The sequence below is a fragment of the Camelus bactrianus genome, chromosome 4 (assembly GCF_048773025.1).
Source record: "Camelus bactrianus isolate YW-2024 breed Bactrian camel chromosome 4, ASM4877302v1, whole genome shotgun sequence".
Lineage (NCBI taxonomy): Eukaryota > Metazoa > Chordata > Mammalia > Artiodactyla > Camelidae > Camelus > Camelus bactrianus.
The window spans coordinates 58,860,434-58,878,456 of NC_133542.1; the positions used below are offsets into that span (position 1 = coordinate 58,860,434).

Genomic DNA, 18,023 nt, shown 5'->3' on the forward strand with positions numbered 1-18,023 from the left:
ACTACCCACTGGATCATTGTGGCCAGAGACCACTGACCAACCAGGAAACTGGAAAATAAACTGTTTCATATGGCCTTTTAGGAACTCTTTGTTTTTGTTTTTTAAATGGTGGGAGCACAGAAAAATGGCATTCTGACCCAAAATGAGCATATAGAGGAGTTTGGAGGGCAGCACATTTATTTATGAAAACTATGATTATCATTTCATAAGAATAGTATGACAGAGATGGAAAGGAAGGAAATGAACAGTTAAGAGAGTTTATTTTATGCCAGCATTTTGCTAGGAATGTTACAAAGTGTATGCTATTTTGTTCTCACAACCCCTAAGTAAGGTTAAGTATTATCACCTGCTCCCTGTCTTTCTTTTTAGGTTGGGAAACAGGTTCATTAAGGTTAGGTAACTCGCTCATGGTCACCCACTTGCAGTGACTAAGCAGGAATTCAAATGTGGCTCTTTTCTTCACTCTTCCCTGGCACCCTGAGGAGAAAGCTGTGTGGAGCCTTAATAAAAGAAGATCTTTATCATGTGAAGGTGGCCTGGTTGTTAAAATAAATAACACCATTCAATAAAAAATACTTATGTTATACATCTATAAAACACTCATTTCTTGTTATATTTATGCTATTTGTTTTAATCAGAACAGATAAAAGGGTCTGTCATAGTTGCCAACAGCCCTTGACTATAAAAGTATGAATTTTATCCAACTCCAAGAGGACCAGACATTGGCATTCCTGTGGAGTAGATGCAGGATTTAAAATTGTCCCCAGTGCCATCTGAGCCCTGTGCTCCCCAACCCAGGCAGAGCCACCTAGGGGAGAGAAAAGATGGTAACTTAAAGACAGGTTGGAGGTATTACACCAGGGGAACTAAGGGACGGTCACTAAAGCTGAGTAAATCCCTGGGTGATATTTTGGGTTGGCTTCAACTGTGCATTCCCAGCCTGCTGAAGTATCACTAGTTTCTAGAAAAAAGTATTGTGGAGACCACAATCAATCCCAACTTCAAAATTTGTCAGGTAAAACAGGACAAACCTGGAGAGTTTGGGAATAGATAGGGAAAACGTGCTCCTTCACCATGGGCCTCCTACCCATTACTTTCCTGGGATCAACCTGTTTTTATGTTGGCTGATGACCTCTACTGACTTAGCCCTGAGCAGAAGCTGCCGAGGCAGGTAAGGTTTAAAAGAAGGCGAACCCTTAAAGAGCCAAAGTAATGCCCTATTTCCATTCTGCTAGCAAACAAAGCTCAGAATCCAGCTCAGCCAAACGCCTGGAAAGGAACCACAGAAGCATGAAAAATAACGAACCTAATGATTCTTTCAAATGGCACAATGGTCAAGGTGTGAATTTAAGAGTCATAGATCATGTGTAGCACCCCTCTATTTACTGATGTTCCCTCTTCTGAGGTTCACATAAACCCGGCTGAACCGCAGAAGCAAGATGGTACGGGGATCTCAGCGTGCATCTGAAGAAACCCCACACTGCCTCCTTGAATTCCCTTCCAGGTTCTCCGCCCGATGTTCTCTCCTGGGGGCCTCATAGCCCTTTATGCCATTTTTATAATATGCATCGTAATTCCTTCCATTTTGGGTTATTTTAGAGGCCAGAAGATCCCAAACCAAGTGCGTGTCCTAAAGCCCCCAGCACCAAGCGTGGCTGCCCCTGGACGCACTAGTCTACGCGGGTGGAATGGAACAGGATCCTGCCATGTCTTTCCCCACCTCTGATTTCCGTTAAAACTTTCCTCTGGGGTCTGCGCGCCGCCTCCAAGGGCCGGCTTCCCGGAGGCGAGCTAGGACACTGGGACCACGGCGGCGGAGGGCTGAGGGCGCACTTCCTGCGGGACGGCGGGCGGGGGCGGAGCTGCCCGGCTCCCCGCTCCCTCCATCCCTCCCCGCCTCCCGCTCTCCCCGCCTCTCCCTTCCCCTCCCCCTCCCCCTCCCGGGGCGGCCGGGAGCCGCGGGGGCGGGGCCGCGAACGGGCTGGGCGGTGTGGCGGTGCGGGCTGGGCTCCCGGGCCAAGGTGCGAGCTGACCCGCGCCGCGCTCGGGCGCCGAGCCGGGGCACGCGGCGCGGAGCGGAGCAGCCAGGCCCAGCCAGCCCAGCGCGGGCAGACACGAGCCGGCGGGCGGCGGTGGCGGCTGCAGCGGCGGCTCCCAGCCCGGCCGGTGCTGGGCCTCCGACCGAGCCGCGGCCGAGCGACGCCTCGGCCCGGGCGCTGGGGGATCCCGCGGCGGCGAGCAGCAGGAGGAAGCGGCGGCGGCGGGTCCCGAGCGGTGCGCGCCATGTCGGGCGGGCCCCCCAAGGCCCTGCCGTCCACGGGGCCCCACTCCCTGCGCGACATGCCGCACCCGCTGGCCGGCTCCAGCAGCGAGGAGGCCGTGGGCGGCGACAGCACGCCCAGCCCGGACCTGCTGATGGCCCGCAGCTTCGGCGACAAGGTGGGGCGCGCGGGGCAGGGGTTTGGGAGGCTTGTTTCGGTCCCAAGAGGGATGAAGGGTTCGGAGCCCCGCGGGGCAGCGGGCCGCGCCCACCCTGGCGCCCCTTTCCGGGGAGCAGGCGTGCCCTCGCCCCAGAACCTTGGGAGAAAGCATCTCCTCTCTGCCGCCCCCGCGGGGTCACAGCCGCAGGGGGAGCGGACAGAGGGGACGGGCTTGCCGGGCTGTGACTAGTCGCGAGCGCCAGTGACAGCTGGCGGCGAGGGGTCCTGCCTGCCTGTTGGGGCCAGAGGCGTGTGTGCAGTGCTCGGCGCCTGTGTCCTCAGTTCCTCCAGATACATCCCTGAAGGCTAAGCTGCCGAGTCACTTGTAGCTCTTCCAGTTTCTTGGGACTGTAAAAAGGCAAGAGTTAATGGTTTTCCATGGTCTTACAGCCAGAGGCTTCTTAACCCCTGCCCGTCATGTGGGGAGTGATCTTTGGGTTTGCTGTGTGCCCTCAGGAGTCACCTGACTCAGACCCCAGCCGGCTGCGGGAGGAGAGTGTCCCTGTGGTTTTCTGTCTGGGGCTCCATTCACCTCTGACGTTCCCCCTCACTGTTTAGGCTTAGCAGAGACTGGTTTTGTGGTTGATGGAAAGAAAGGTCGCCCTTTGACCTTCTTTGTGTAAAAGGAGGCTCCTGATTTTCTTAGAGCAGCATGATCCTCCTGCTTTGAGAGACAGCAGAGTCCAGTGAGGGGGTAAGGGGAGCGTCTCCCTTCCTCTCCTTTGCCATTTCAGCTGTGGCTGGGATTTGAGCTGTGACGGTATCAGCGCAGCTGTTGCCACTTAAGTCACTAATTGCAGAAATTAGAATTGTTCTCAACACCTGTGATCAGGATTGTCTCCTAGTAAAATACTAAGTGATTTTCCTCTTGTCCCAATATTAAGTGGAATCAGGGGACCAAACTTTCTTTCCCCTTTACATGGGAGGGCATGGGGACAGTAAAAATGAGTGTGAGAGCACTGAGTGGTCAAAATATCCAGGGAGTGCGGCTTGATGTACCTTCCTAAGAGGGTTTGTGAAAGCAGGGTGGGAATGGGGGTGGGGACGCATTAGGAGCAAGGAAACTTAAAAAGCTAATGAAACCAGGATTGAGCAGCTGGAGGTGTGTGGGGGTTGGGGGGTGGCTTTTTGTATTTCTCTTTATTTTATAGATTATAAACTATGAAGGCTTATGTCACTTGGAAATACTTTGCCCATATTTGACATTGAATGGGTAATTGTTGAATGACTGAATTAATAATTTGTTGCTTTCTTATGAACAGAGAGCTTGGGTCCTATGTGCATGTAGGGTAGGAATTGAGGTTAAACCTCCAATTTCTTTCTCAGGTCTGTGTGGGATAGTGAATTAAGTATCTCTGTGTAACCAGTTACTCCCATAGTTTAGCCTCTGACAATAGTGTCTGTGGGTCAGAAATCTGGGGACAGCTTAACTGAGTGGTTCTGATTCAGGTCTTTCATGAGGTTGCATTCAAGCTTTAACTAGGGCTGCAGTCACTGAAGACTGGGTTGGGGGTGGATCAGCTTCCAGGCTCGCTCACTCACTGTTGGCAGGCCATAGCTCCTCTCCTTAGGGCTGCTTGAGGTGGCAACTGGTTTCCCCCAGAGCAAGTGATCCAAAGGATGGAGAGAGCCCAACATTCAAGCCACAGTCCTATACACTCTAATCGCAGAAATGACATACTTCTGCCATATTGTATTGGTCACACAGACCATCACTGGTGCAGTGTGGGAAGAAGGTATGAATACCAGAAGGTAGGAATCACTGGGACCATCATGAGGGCTGGCTACTACAGAGGGCTCTTTTGAACACCTGCTTAATGATCCACTCTTGAAGGACACCTGACTCAGAAGTGTGGGCATTTTACTACCAAGTACTGGGAGGACAAATGCCCTGTCTCCCAAGATCTAGTTGGTGGACAGGAAACCAGGCCTAGGTCAAATTACTGCTGGCTTCCTCTACAGAGACAATTCCATGAGAGAGGCGGTCTAGAAGGCATTACTATTAATTACTTAATGCTTAATAAGTCTCCTCAGAGCTCTGAGGAGCATCCAAATGACATCACCCCAAGGGCCTGATTTATACTAAGCCACTTTTCCTTAGAGGTTTAGAGAGCAATATACATTCTTTCTCTGACTGGGAGTGACATTTTCCTTGAATCTTGGCATACACATTTGTCCTCATAACTCTGGAGAAATTTCTACAGAGAAGCTAGCAAGCAACAGAGGTGAGTCAGGACCAGTGGGAGGAAGCCTCCCCTTTGCCCTACTTTCTCTTGCCCAGGAGGTAGGGGGTCATTGGAGGGCATATAGGAGCATTGAGTGCTATAGTGTCTTTGAAAAGGGGCCTGTGTTTTCTTTCTTTTTGGACATGAAGGTTGTGATTCTGGATGCCTGGTTCAGAGTCAGTTCTGGGCCTGGAGAATGAGGTCTGACAGGCTGCTCATAGTGCAGGGCTATTATATTATGCAGAGCGGAATTGCTTTCTGTGGGCCCAGGATGGTGCCGTGAACAGGGAAGCCTTGGATCTCAGTCCACCAGACACTTCTGAGTGGCCTCTGGGGTGCTGGGAGGGAGGGGAAGACCAAATGCGATGGCCTCTCCATCCACAAAATCTAAAACCGTTCAAACCATGGTATGAAAGGAGGAATCTTTTCTATCTACCAACGGTTGCTAGGAATTCTTTTGATGCCAGCGGAACTCACCAGGTTCAGTATCACTGTATCCTTCCTCTACACCTAAAATGTAAATAAACCACTTGGCCCGTATCTCTTTTTTACTTTCATCTGCAAACCGCTCTGGGCTTGCTTCTTCCCTGACTCAGCCTCCAATTCCTCTGTGCCTCACCAAACTTAACCAAGCCCTCTCAAGCCCCAGCTGTGGTTAACACCCCTCCCCACATTCTCAACCTCTTCACTGAACTCTGCCACCTGCTTCCTGCCCCCTTAGGTCGCTACTTCCCTTGAAGTCTTCAAAATGGAGGTGTCTTTTCCTCCTATAACCCACTTATATCAAGATCAGGAGATGGGGGTCGTGTCTTTACTCTGCACTGCCTTTTACAGACCAGGCTCTGCCCTCTGAAGCTCATGTCATTTTAGTGACTCATTCAGCAAATATTTGAAGGCCTCCTATGAGCCACGCACTGTTCTAGGAACTTGGAATAAATCAACCAGTTGAAGACCCCTGCCCTCATTTGGTGCATTGAATGAGTACCTACTATGTTACTTAATAAATGCTGTGAAAGGGAGAAAAAGTAGGGTGGGGTCGGGGGTCACTCAGGATCACTGGCTGTAGGGAAGGGGATTCTTATTAAGAACGTGAGATCTGAGCAGAGACTTGAAGGAGGTGAGGGAGTTAGTGATTGGGTGTCTGGGTGGCAGGAACAGCCAAAGCAGGGGCCTGAAGGCACCTGCCTGGTATGTCAGGGGCCACCCCAGAGGCCAGTGCGGCTGGAGCAGAGTGGGCAATGGCGCGTCCTTGGCCAAGGGCAGAGAGGGGAGTGGGCCCGATGGTACAGGGCCTGATAGGCCACCCTGAGAGCTTTGCCCTTTACTCTGAGTGCTGTTGCAGGGGCTGGAGCAGAAGGAAGGCATGATCTGACTTATGTGTTGAAAAGATCACACAGCCTGTTGAATTGAGAATCCTTTATTTGACTACTCCACTGAATTAGGTTTCCTTTTAGTTAAAAGGATGTAAACTGAGTGCAAACTGGCTGAAGGAAAAAAAAAAATTTACTGGCTCCTGTTGAAAAGGCCCAGGTATTTTGGTTTCTGGAATGGCTGGAACTGGGTATTTCAATGATGTTGGGAGTCTGTCACTTTTGGGCTCATGGCTCTGCTTTCTTCTGTATTAGCTTTATTCTCAAGCTGGTGAAGGGATATATTCTGCAAACAAGCTTTGCACTCCAGCAGAAAGAGAGTACCTCTTTCCTGATAATTCCAGCAAAATCTCTGGGCTGGTGTCTCCTGGGTCTAAACTGGGTCAGGTGCTGAAGCCAATCTTTGTAACTCCACCCAAGACGCAGACGAGGTCCTTATCCTTGGAGGGTGGAGAAGGGGAGTTTTTGTCTGTATGTTTCAACTCTGAAATATATATGAAGCATATAAATGTATCTATTAATAAGATGTATCTATACAGTTTAAAGAATAAAAAATGAACACCTATGTTACTACCCACTAGACGTAGAATTAAGACATGGACTATTACTAGTATTTTGGATTCCCTCTCTGTGCCTGGGGAGGAAGGAGGTGGTTTCCAAGGCAAAATCAGGATGCAGCTCCTAGAATGGGGAGGAACGATGAACGCTGGCCAGGCAGAAGCAGCGAATGTCCATTACACACCTTCCACTACCTTTTTCTTCCCTGTCATTTCATAACTTCCTTTGCTTCTCTCTCTCATTCATTAAAATCTTTAAACCCCAACTTATATCTTCTGAAATCTTGCCTTCACTTCAGGGGACTCTGCCCAAATCTCCTAAATTTAGTTTCTTGACCTTGTATCTGGTCACCTTCACCTTTTTTTTTCCGGTTCAGCTGCCCTCTCCCATGGCCACACCCCCGCTTTATAATGCCTAGACTGTTCCTGCTCTGAAGTAATGCCCTCAGATAGCATCTTATCTTGCCTTTTCCTCCTCCCAGTCAGTAAGGACTGCCTACACCTGTTCTCTGAGCCCATGTGTTCACCTGCCTCATTTAGATTCATTCCACGGCTCACTGGGGAGGGGATAGCTCATGTGGGAGGTCCTGGGTTCAATCCTTAGCACCTCCATTAAAAAAACAAAAACAAAAACCAATAAACCTAATTACAATTACCTCCCCACTAAAAGAAGTAGATTCCACAGCTCACCTAGCCCATTGCTCCTACCACCAGTCTTTACTCCCTTCCCTTGCTCTCCTTTTACGTCCAGCCTGGATCATTCCATGTTCTCGTGTCCTTTCCTATACCTTGATGCAGAGGTACCTTGAGAATTGCTGTCAGTGTAAACTCACAGCTTCCAAGCACAGGAGGAACCTCGGTGGTGCGGTGGTGCTGTGCGGGCCGGCGCCCCTTGCTTCCTGCGGATGCTCCCCGTCTGCTCCTCCCACCCCCCACACGTGTACTGCTGATGGCCTCAGTTTCTCCCTCAGAGAAGATAGAAGCCACCCTCAAAGAACGTCCTTTCACCAAACTACAGAATGATCAGAATCTGTGGCCGTCCTTTCTTTTTTTCCCCCAGTTGCAGTAGAAGAGGTTCTAAGGCCCATCCTGTGTCTACGGCCCGCCCCCTCTGGCCTCTTGGAGACCCTGCTCTGCCTGTCAGCCTGCCTTATTCCTGTCTCCTGCCTCCATCTCAGCCAGCTCATTCCCATCAGCTTAAACATGTCCAGGTTGCTCTTGTACCTAAAACAAGGCGAGAGTAAAGAAGACTCTTGTGAAGCTCCCTTCTCCTCCACCTCTGCCCTACTTTGTGACCCCTCTTCACAGCCAGACCTTCTAAAAGAAAGGTTTGCTCCCCGACTCTACTTCCTAACCTCTGGCTTACTTCTCAGCCTGCTGTTGTCTGGTTTCTGGCTTTCTCTTCGAGGTCCCGCGTGACTTCCTTATTGCTAAATCCAGGAGATACTTCACATCCTTATCTCCCCTGACCTCTGGGTAGGTAGCACTTGATCCTGACAAGTAAGCCTCTGCCTGGAACGCCCCTCACTGGGGTTTGTTTTAGAGCATGCACTCTGGAGCCAGGTTCTCTGGATCTGAATCCCAGCTCCACTACTCACCATCTTTGTGACAGCAGATGCTTTAACCTCCCTGAGCCTCAATTTCCTCCTCTGTGAAAAGGGCATAAGGAAAGTGCCTGCATCACAGGGTTGATAGGAAGATCCAGTGAGTTCAGACTTGGAGCACTGTCTGAGTCATAGTGAACCTTTAATAAACATGAGGTGGGGGGGTTATCCCCTGACATTGTCCTCTGCACATTTTCACTGTACATTTTTGCCTAATTTTTGTCAATTACTATCAGTTGTGGTCTGGTTAGGAAACAAAAACCACTGTAAAATTTTCAAACTGAGAGACTGTAGTACGGGGGATGAGTTACCTAGGTGCTGGAAAACCGGAGAGGTCAAGCAGAGGACAGGGAGGTAACCCAGGAGCAGTGATAGCAGGAAGCGGCGGTCACCCTGAGGGCTGGAGGGCCAAGGGGAGGCGATGATACTAGCAGAATCCAGGAGCTTCTGTGGGGGCTAGGGCAGGGCTGCTGGTCAGGAGCAGGGCTCCCAGGGGGGAGGGAGCCCTGGAGAGGAAGCAGCTGCCGCCAGGGGTTAGCTTGGTTTAGGTTGGAGTTGTCGCCTAGAAGAAGAAAGAAAATGTGAAGATGACTAGATTGTAAAGATGACACACAGGTTGGGAAGCCAGTGTGAGCGGGAAGTGGGAAGACGACGTGAATGCAGTGGGAACAGAGGTTGTCTAAAGCCTGCTGTTGAAAGCCCACCAAGCATCAAGGATTGGCACAAATGCTGCCTCCAGGAAGCTCTTTATTACATAGATGTGTAACCCCGATGGATCCAAAGAGAGACTGGAGTGGAAGATGCAGAGGTTGAGGTCACAATTTGAACAAAGTGGATATTGACAATCAGATGGAAGGCAGGAGGTAGAAGCAGTTTGGTAGTAAGAAAAGTGGCAGCTTAGGGGTGGGGGGGGAGGCTGTAGCTCAGTGGTAGAGCACGTGCTTAGCATGCACAAGGTCCTAGGTTCAATCCCCAGTACCTCCATTAAAATAACTTAATAAACCTAATTACCTGCCCTGCCTCAAAAAAAAAAAAAAAAAAAAGAATGGCAGCTTGGAGGAAAAACGGGGTTAAGGGGAGGTTTTTAGGATAGAGGAGAATCCTTTGTTAGTGGAGGTTACAGGGAAGAAGATAGATGCTCTATGATTAATGAGTCTCTCAAAATGAGGACATAAATAACAGCTCAGCAAATGTGCAGAGTTCATATATGAACAGCTGGGTTTGTTTACTAGAGGTCAGAGTGGTCATATGCTATCTCACATTTGCCCTGCCCCACCGAATTCCTCATTTTGGCCACCACAGAGCAGGAATCAGGAATTACTGTTGTGTGTGAGTTGGGAGTGGGAAGGGCAAGGGCGAGAGGGACATGCAGAAAAGGTGTTTCAGGGTTCCTGTTTGAGAAAAGGCACAGGGGCAGGAAAAGCACATAGCATGTTTGGGCGGCAGAGTGCAGGCACTTTGCAAAACCTGAATCTCTTGAGCATCTGCTACATGCCTGGCTCTGTGCTAGATGCTAGATGCTGGGGACATTGAGAAAGATAAAAAATGGCTTCTCCCTTGAGAGGTGCATGGTCTAGCCCGGAAGAGAGACACATACCCAGATGGTTGCAATAGAATGTGAAGAATGCTAGACGAACTCACTAGCTCTGTGGCCTTGGGCAAGTTTCTTAACCTTGTAATGCCTCAATGTCTCCCTGTCTAAATTTTGAATTATTTTGCAGTGGTGTTCTGAAGATTAAATGAGTGTTTAGAATAGTGTCTGGCACACAGTGAATAATATGAAAATGCTAGGGGGTGTTACTGCCTTAGAAGCTGACCCTAAGAAAGGATTTAACTGCTAGTAGTTGGTTTAAGAGGTGAAGGAAAGTGAGACAGGGACAGAAGGCAGCCTGTGAAAGGTGCATTCCCAGGCTGGTTGCCGCTGCCCCTGGCTGGAGCCGTGCTCTGCTGGGGACCCCTGGGAGCCTGTACAGAACACGCGCCTCAGTTTTCCCCACCCTGCTGAGGGAGCTGGGGTCTTCGACTGCAACCTTGTCAGTCATCAGTTGAGTGCTGGAGGGGTGGGGTGTTCGGGCATTCATCCCCAAGCACTGTCCTGCCTGCCTCAGGGATGGGTGCCGCGGGTTCAGCAGCCGGGCCGAGAAGCGCAGGTGCTGGCAGTTGAAGCCAGGCCAGGGGACCCTGAGCTGGTCAGTGAGGGTATATGGTGGGGCACCGACAGCATCAACAGTGATCATGGAAATAGCATATAGGGAGTGAGGTGAGGTGTGACCATGCTCAGGAGGGTAGTGGCTTCTCCGAAGGAGACGATGCTTGATTTGGAGAGTGAAGAAGTAGATGTTTTCTACAATGGACAGAGGACGAAAGAGTAACTGGAGCAGAAAAACCAGCATGTGCTTGGCAGTGTCAGTTTGTGGGGGTGGCGGGTGAGGGGTTCGTGAGCAGTGCAGCTGGGGAGGTAGCTAGTGGGCAGACTGTGGTCTGTAACGGCACATAGTAAGGCCTTTATCCTGAGTGATAGGGAGGCCAGTAGTAGTTTAAGCAGGGGAGGTGCAGGGCCATATTTATAGTTAGAGAAAGAACTGTGACCCAGCCCCTGGCTAGGAGAGGATGGGTGGAGCCAAGAAGCAGGAGGTCCAAGGAGAAGGCTGTTGCAGCAGAAGGTTGCAGGAGGCATTTTCAGAGGGGCTTTGACTGCCTGGATCCAGAGGGTGTACTGGTCAGAAGTTCTGTTTGCAAGCGATAGAAATCCAGCTCACAATACTTTAAGCAAAACTGTATACATGTACATAAAATCTACCTTTTAAACACACACAATGTAGTGATTTTTGGTATATTCACAAGGTTGTGCAACTGTCACCAGTACCTAATTCCAGAGTGTTTTCAAAGTGTCAAAAAGACACCTCATGCTCATTAGTAGACGCTGTGTCTTCCCCCCTCCCAACCCCTGGCAACCACCAATCTGCTTTCTGTCTCTGGATTTGCCTATTCTGGATATTTCATAGCAATGGAATCATAGAATATATGTCCTTTTGTGTCTGGCTTCTTTCCACTTAGCGTATGTTTTTAAGGTTTATCCATGTTGTGTGTATCAGTATTCCATTCCTTTTCATGGGTGAATAATATTCCATTGCATGGACAGACTACGTTTTGTTGATCCATTCATCAGTTGATGGGAATTTGGATTGTTTCTTAGATATATATAGTTGACTCTTGAACAATTTTGGGGTTAGGGGTGCTGACCTCAAACAGTTAAAAATCATGACTAACTTCACAGTCAGAAGAGTTCTATATCTGCAGTTTCAATTGACCTTGGATTGGGTAGTACATATTTAGTGAAAAAAATTCGAATATAAGTAGACTCTTGCAACCTATGTTGTTCAAGGATCCACTGAATACTTTTTAAAAAGGACATAGAATACAATTTATTTAATTTTCTACAATAATTTTGACATTTGAGATTAACGGTAATTTTAGACAGGAATGTACAATAAGATGATTGCATTATATACTCTGATTTTTTTTCTAACCACCTCAGCTATTTTTAGGTATATAGTTTGGTAGTGTCAAGTATATTCATTTTGTTGTGAAGCAGATCTCTAAAGTTTTTCATCTTGCAAAACTGAAATTCAATACCCATTAAATAACAACTCCTATAGTCTCCCTCCACCCAGCCCCTGGTAACCACCATTCTGCTTTCTGACTTTATGAACTGGACACCTCTACTTTAGGTACTTCATATAAGTAGAATCATACAGTATTTGTCTTTGTGTGACTGGCTTATTTCACTTAGAATAATGTCTTCAAGTTTCATCCATGTTGTGGCATGTAATAGGATATTCTTTTTTAAGACTGAAAAAGACTCCATTGTGTGTATAGATCACATTTTTCCTTAGCAGTTCATCTATGGATGGACATTTAGGTTGTTTCTACCTCTTGGCTATTGTGAATAATGCTGCAGTGGATATGGTTGTGCAAATATCTCTCCAAGATCTGTTTTGAATTTTGGGGGGATCTATAAACCCAGTTTATAAAAACTGAATCATTTTTAAAATTTTTGAGGAGCTTCCATACTGTTTTCCGTAGCAGCTGCACCATTTTACAGCCCCACCAACAGTGCACAAGGATCCAATTTCTCTGCATACTCGCCAACACTTGTTATTTTCTAGTCTTTCGGTAGTGGCCCTCCTAGTGGGTGTGAGGTTATATCTCATTGTGGTTTTGATTTGCGTTTGTCTGATGATTAGGGATAGTGAGTATCTTTTCATAAGCTTGTTGGCTATTTGTATATCATCTTTGGAGAAATGTCTATTCAAGTTGTTTGTGCATTTTAAAATCAGATTATTTGATTTTTTTTGTTGTTGAGTGACAGGAGTTCTTTTTATATTTTGGATATTAACCCCTTATCAGACATATGATTTGCAAATATCTTGTCCCATTCCATAGGCTGCCTTTTAACCTTCTTGATTGTGTCCTTTGCACGAAAGCTTTTAAGTTTGAGGTAGTCCTGTTTGTCTATTTTTGCTTTTGTTGCCTATGTTTTTAGTGTCATATCCCAGAAATCACTGCCAAGTCCAGTGTCATGAAGTTTTGCCCCCTATGTTTTCTTCTAGAAGTTTAATAGTTTTGGGTCTCAGGTTTAGATCTTTGATCCATTTTGAGTTAATTTTTGTGTATGGTGTAAGATGAGCGTCCAGTTTCATTCTTTTACATGGAGATACCAAATTTTCCCAGTACTGCTTGTTGAAAAGACCGTCCTTTCCCCTTTGAGGCTGTATATGCTTTTAAAGCTGATTTCTTACTAGAATTGATAAACCATATTAATACTTGACTTGCTAAGATGAATTTTTGTACGAGTGTTTGAGTGACTTCTCTGCATTTTGTGCTGTGTGAGGCATTTATATTCCTTGAGAGTTAAAGATACCTACATTTTGGAGATGACATGAGCCCGGAACAGGTCAAATCTCAGACGTTCCAGGCAAAAGATGTCTCACTATAATTAGAATAAAAAATGGTTGTGGAATAGTTATTTTATTGCAAAAATGGAAACCTAGACCTCCTTTTGGGCTACTTAATTAGGGCAGAGGTATGTTCTAAGGAACTGGGGTTATTATCTTGCTGCTTCAGCATCTGTGCTGCAGAAATGCAATATAGCAGCCTTTTCCTGCACTGTCTGGCCCAGGAAATCTTGTTGATTTCATGACTTGCGTTAGCAATTGTGAAGGGCACTTGGACTTTTTGTTCATTCCTCAGAAATGCCCCACCCTGGGGATCATACACAGATGAACAAGAACCTGTCTTCTAGGCACCCAAGGTCCAGGAAGGGAGACAGAGAAGTAAGAGTGAGTGATTGCTGTTTAACATGATGAATGATGGCAGGGGTGTATGCAGGATGCCAAGGGGGCAAGCAGAGGGATTTATTGGAGGTAAAGAAATTTTAGAGTGGAGCCTGTTTGAAGGACGTCTTGGGTTACCTATCATAGATAACAACTACATTTTGTTTTTTAAATTAATGATTAGTGTTGGGATTTCACTGAGAATCTGAGTAATTATTTTCTGATCTGATGATAATAGCAAATTCTTAACTGCTTTTCAGCCCTTTACCTTTTATTGTATGTTTGTTAATGCAATGACAGTTCTTTACCAGTGTGCATCCCAGATTGGCCATGTAATTTGTGGGGCCCAGTGCAGAATTAAAATTCTTGTCCCCTTGTTTAAAAATGGTTAAGAATTTCAAGATAGCGACAGCAGAGCATTAAACCCAGTGCCGACCTCTTCTGAGCGCGGGGTCCCTTGTGCCCACACAGATCACACACCCCTGCAGGCATCCTTTGGAAGTACGGGTTTTCAGGTCCTGTTAAAATCACCTCTTACTCACCTCAGTGTTCTGGGTCAGGACTGTTGTCATTCTGTAGGTGTGCCTGCAGTGAGTGTGGGTCCCCAGAGCTTGCTTCTCCAGTCTGGGCCGACTGTGGGGCTCCCCTGCAATACTCCACCCCTGGTCAACATTCTAGCATCTTAGAAAAACTTGACATGGTTTCCTCTATGCCCAGCCTTTCATGTTTAACATATGCTTGGGACTATTTTTCATCTCCCTGACTTGCTTCTCTTCTTTTTTCCTTTTGTTCTCAAATCATCTCCATTGAGGTGTCCAGCATATGCTCCCTCAGTTGTCCTGACTTCGCCCAGAGGTGATAGTGACGTGTGTTTGCCATCCCTGCAGACCTTTGTGGAGCACTTGGCTGGGAGCTGCACTGCATCACCTCGGCACACTCCACTAGGGGGAAGTTACTGTCTCCTTGCCCTTTGACAGCGGGGGGCATAAGTGTAGGCTTTGAAAGGTGAAGGAACTGGTTCAAGGTCACAGAGCTAGAAGAGAGTGGGGCTGGGATTTGATGGGTCTGCCTGACTTTAGAGCCCACTCTTCACCACCACCACTGCTGCTGCCAACTGGCATCCTTTTCCAAACCTGCTCCCCGCTTTTTTGAGCACCTTACATGCATTAGACAGTGTAGGTTGCATTTCTTATGCAAAACGCAGTTTCAGGCTAAGGGAAATGAAACCAACCCCTTCTGTACCTTAGCCTGTGTCTCACCCCTTGTCTCAGTTTCTGGCTTTTTCAGCCTCTTCCTCCTCACCGTACCAGTCTCCCTTGTTAGAGAGGTTTCCTAAGGCTTGCTGCCTTCTGCCTGCTCCCTCTCCTGTCACTGCCAGGCTCCTTGGATGAGCTGTCTCTGTGCACTGCTTCCATCTGCCCCGCCATCTGCCTCCTCTTGCTTCAGCATCAAGCCCCATGGACCAGGCCCTGCCTCTACCACTCATGGCTCACGAGAGCTGCAGTGGCTGTTGTCTGCTGTAGCATCCCAGGCCCTTAGGGCTGCAGAGGGCTCAGTGGTCACTCCCTCCAAGACCCTCTTTTTTCAGTTGAGGAAACCATGGCCCAGAGAGAGAAGTGACTTCTCAGACCAGGGTCACCCAGTTAGTTGGTGTCAGAGCTGAGGGTAGGACCCAGGTTTCCAGACCTCTGGTTCAGTGCTTATTTTCTGTGACTGACATCATTAACCAACCTTGCCTCAACCTTTTCCCCCCCCGTCTGTCTTTTTTACTCAGGGTCTTATTCTGTTCACTCTTGTATTCCCTGAGCCTGGCGTGTAGGAGATGCTTAAAAATATTCACTGAATGGATTGCTTCTCTCCTCTCTTGGTCCTCCCCTAGTCTTCCCCCGCTTCTCTGGATCTTCTTCATTTTCCTTCGAAGCTCTAACAGGCAGGGTTCCTGCTCTCTGCTGGTTCCTTATATGCTATCTCTGGAGGCTTAGGATTCCCAAACCTTTAGTTCTAGCTCTAAACCTATCTTTGCAAGATTCAAGTGTTTCTATGATTCTTGTTTTTAGCACCTGAAAAATCACTTTCTGGTGAGAGTATTTAAAATCATGCTTTTCTTCGCCTCTCCTTTTCAATAGTCCATTCTTGCATATAACTCACTGTTCTTTAATGTCTCTCTTCATTTCCACAATGATTGTAAGTAGCCTAGTCAAGACGTATGATTATCTGCCTGGTTTTCCTGCTTTCATTCAATCAGGTCCCTCCTCTCCAATATAATTTATTCTGAACACTAGCCAGAATTCACCTTCCTAAAATACTACCCTGTATGTGTCGTTCCCCTCTTTGGGGACCTGCAGCGACTTCCCAGTGCTTACACAGTAAGGATCTGAGTCCTTGGCCTGGCCTTCCGTGGTCAGGTACCTGTGTACCTTGCTGGTCCTCTCCTAGGAAGTAACGTCCCTGCCAAAGGATTTTACTCACAAACTGCCTGGCACGTCGTATGAATTCTTGCCTGCCCACTTCTGCTGAGCTTGTGTCCTCTGTGTGTGTTTCCAGCTGCCTCCCGCTATTGCTGTAGACCTTGGCTATTCAAAGTGTGGCCCATGGACCAGTGGCATTGGCATCACCTGGGTGCTTGTGGGAAATACAGGATCTAAGGCCTAATTCCAGACCTACTGCAGCAGAATCCTCATTCTGACATGAGCCCTAGGTCATTGGTATGCACATTAATGTTGAGAAGCCTTGCTTTAGAATGAGGTTACCCGGCTTAGCTAAGCACTCCATCATTTCAGGACCTATTGCATTATGCTGATGCCTGGGTCCCACCTCAAGAAGTTTGGATCTAATGAATCTAGGATAGCCCAGGGACCAGCATTTTTTTTTAAAGGTTTTTCCAGATAATTCTAACATGCAGCCAAGTGTGAGATCAATTGCCATAGAAGAACCCTCTGATTCACCCAGAGGAAATGTGCCATCAGACGTGTATCTCCTATGCTCTGCTATGAACTCCTTCAGGGCAGGGGCTCTGATTTGCTTGGTGCTGTAATGTCAGTGCATGAACGACGCCTAGGATGGGGTGGGTACCCAGACATCTGTTGATTCAGTAGATGGCCGTGCACAAGGGCATTTGTGGCAATATTACTTTTAGGGGCAAAAGATAAGAAAGAGCCTAAATATTCATCAATAGGGAGCTAGTTTTGTAAACTATGGTAATTTTTTAACATGTAGTATTAAAAAGAATATATATACACACACACACACGTGCACACTATATATATACTGATATGCAATAATGGCAAGAAATAGTAAGTAAAAAAAGGAGAAATACAAACCATGCATAGCCTCCTGTCACTTGTGTGTGTGTGTGAGTTCCACGTGTGAATGTGCACACTAGCTTTGGAAGGATGTGCTGTTGCCTCTCAGAAGGGTAATGTTCTGACCCTTTGAGAGCGTCGTCTTCCTCCCCTGGAAGCTGTCAGACCAAATTAGAGAGAGAGCGCCCTCCTCTGCCCTCCGTAATTTGGTTAGTTACAGTTGATATTGATTAAAAAGGAAAAAAAAACGTGACTAGCCAACCCCTGACTAACTCCGGTCACATTTCAAATAGACAAATGAGGGCTCTCACTCACACTCCTGTGGGGTGGATGTTGTGCCTGCCTGAAAACTGCGTCCTAACTGTTCAAAACCTAAAAGGGATGCAGCTAAGCTGTTACCGGAGGGGACAGAAGAGACAGTGCTCTGCTGGTAGTTTTTAATCTGTTCGGATCAGATACTTGTGAATATTGGCTCAGAGTGAGCCTTGCCCTTTTCTGCTGAGGGTCAGTCAATTGTTGGAACTATCTTTTTTTTTTTTCCCCTGACTTGAGAAATTCTTTACTTTCCTGGTTCAAGTCACAGAGGAGGGGCACCACCTTTCCTTGTTTCACCAGTCGTCCAGGCTGTGTCAGACCCTCATTTCATTTACCCTTCCTGACCAAAGGGCTGCCATGGACCTTGCCTGTCTCCATGAAAGAGAGCCCCGTGTTTTCAGCCTAGTGCCATCAGTTCTTTCCCCTCCCAGTGATCCTTATCCTGGCGAGGGGTTCCGGGCGTCAGAGCAGCTTCTTAGTGGGACAGCCAACTTCCACACAAGCGGGGATGGGAGACGCGGTACTAGGAGGTGGTCATGTTAGGGGTTAGACTGACACCTCTTTCTAAAGCAGTGTGGTTGACTTGACTCTTGGTGTGACCACGTTCTCCACAGGTGTGCTGGCAGGCTTGGCACATTATTGTAGGTATATATGGAACTTTGTGAGTAACTTAGGAAGTTTTTGGTATGGTATTTTAGACTGGACTATTTAGATGTTTAGATTAAACAAGATCCAAGTTTGGGGCTAACTTGTGCACCTACAGGCTTCAAAACATGTCTCGAGTGCCATGTTTTGAGCAAAATGATCACATCTCTACTTTCAGCCTGACTCTGG

General features: G+C 47.6%; 1 protein-coding gene across 2 annotated transcripts in view; it reads left to right on the forward strand.

Annotated features, from left to right (window-relative positions):
• The first annotated feature begins 1,966 nt into the window (after positions 1-1,966).
• The window catches only part of SNX30 (sorting nexin family member 30), a 92,026-nt gene continuing 75,969 nt past the window's right edge, over positions 1,967-18,023 (forward strand). The window contains exon 1 of one of the 2 annotated variants that reach the window (XM_074362019.1): positions 1,967-2,439. In XM_074362019.1, coding sequence (XP_074218120.1) covers positions 2,284-2,439 — 156 coding nt within the window. In that variant the 5' untranslated portion in view covers positions 1,967-2,283. The remainder of the gene's footprint in view (positions 2,440-18,023) is intronic. The other variant, XM_010957242.3, reaches the window with a different exon arrangement.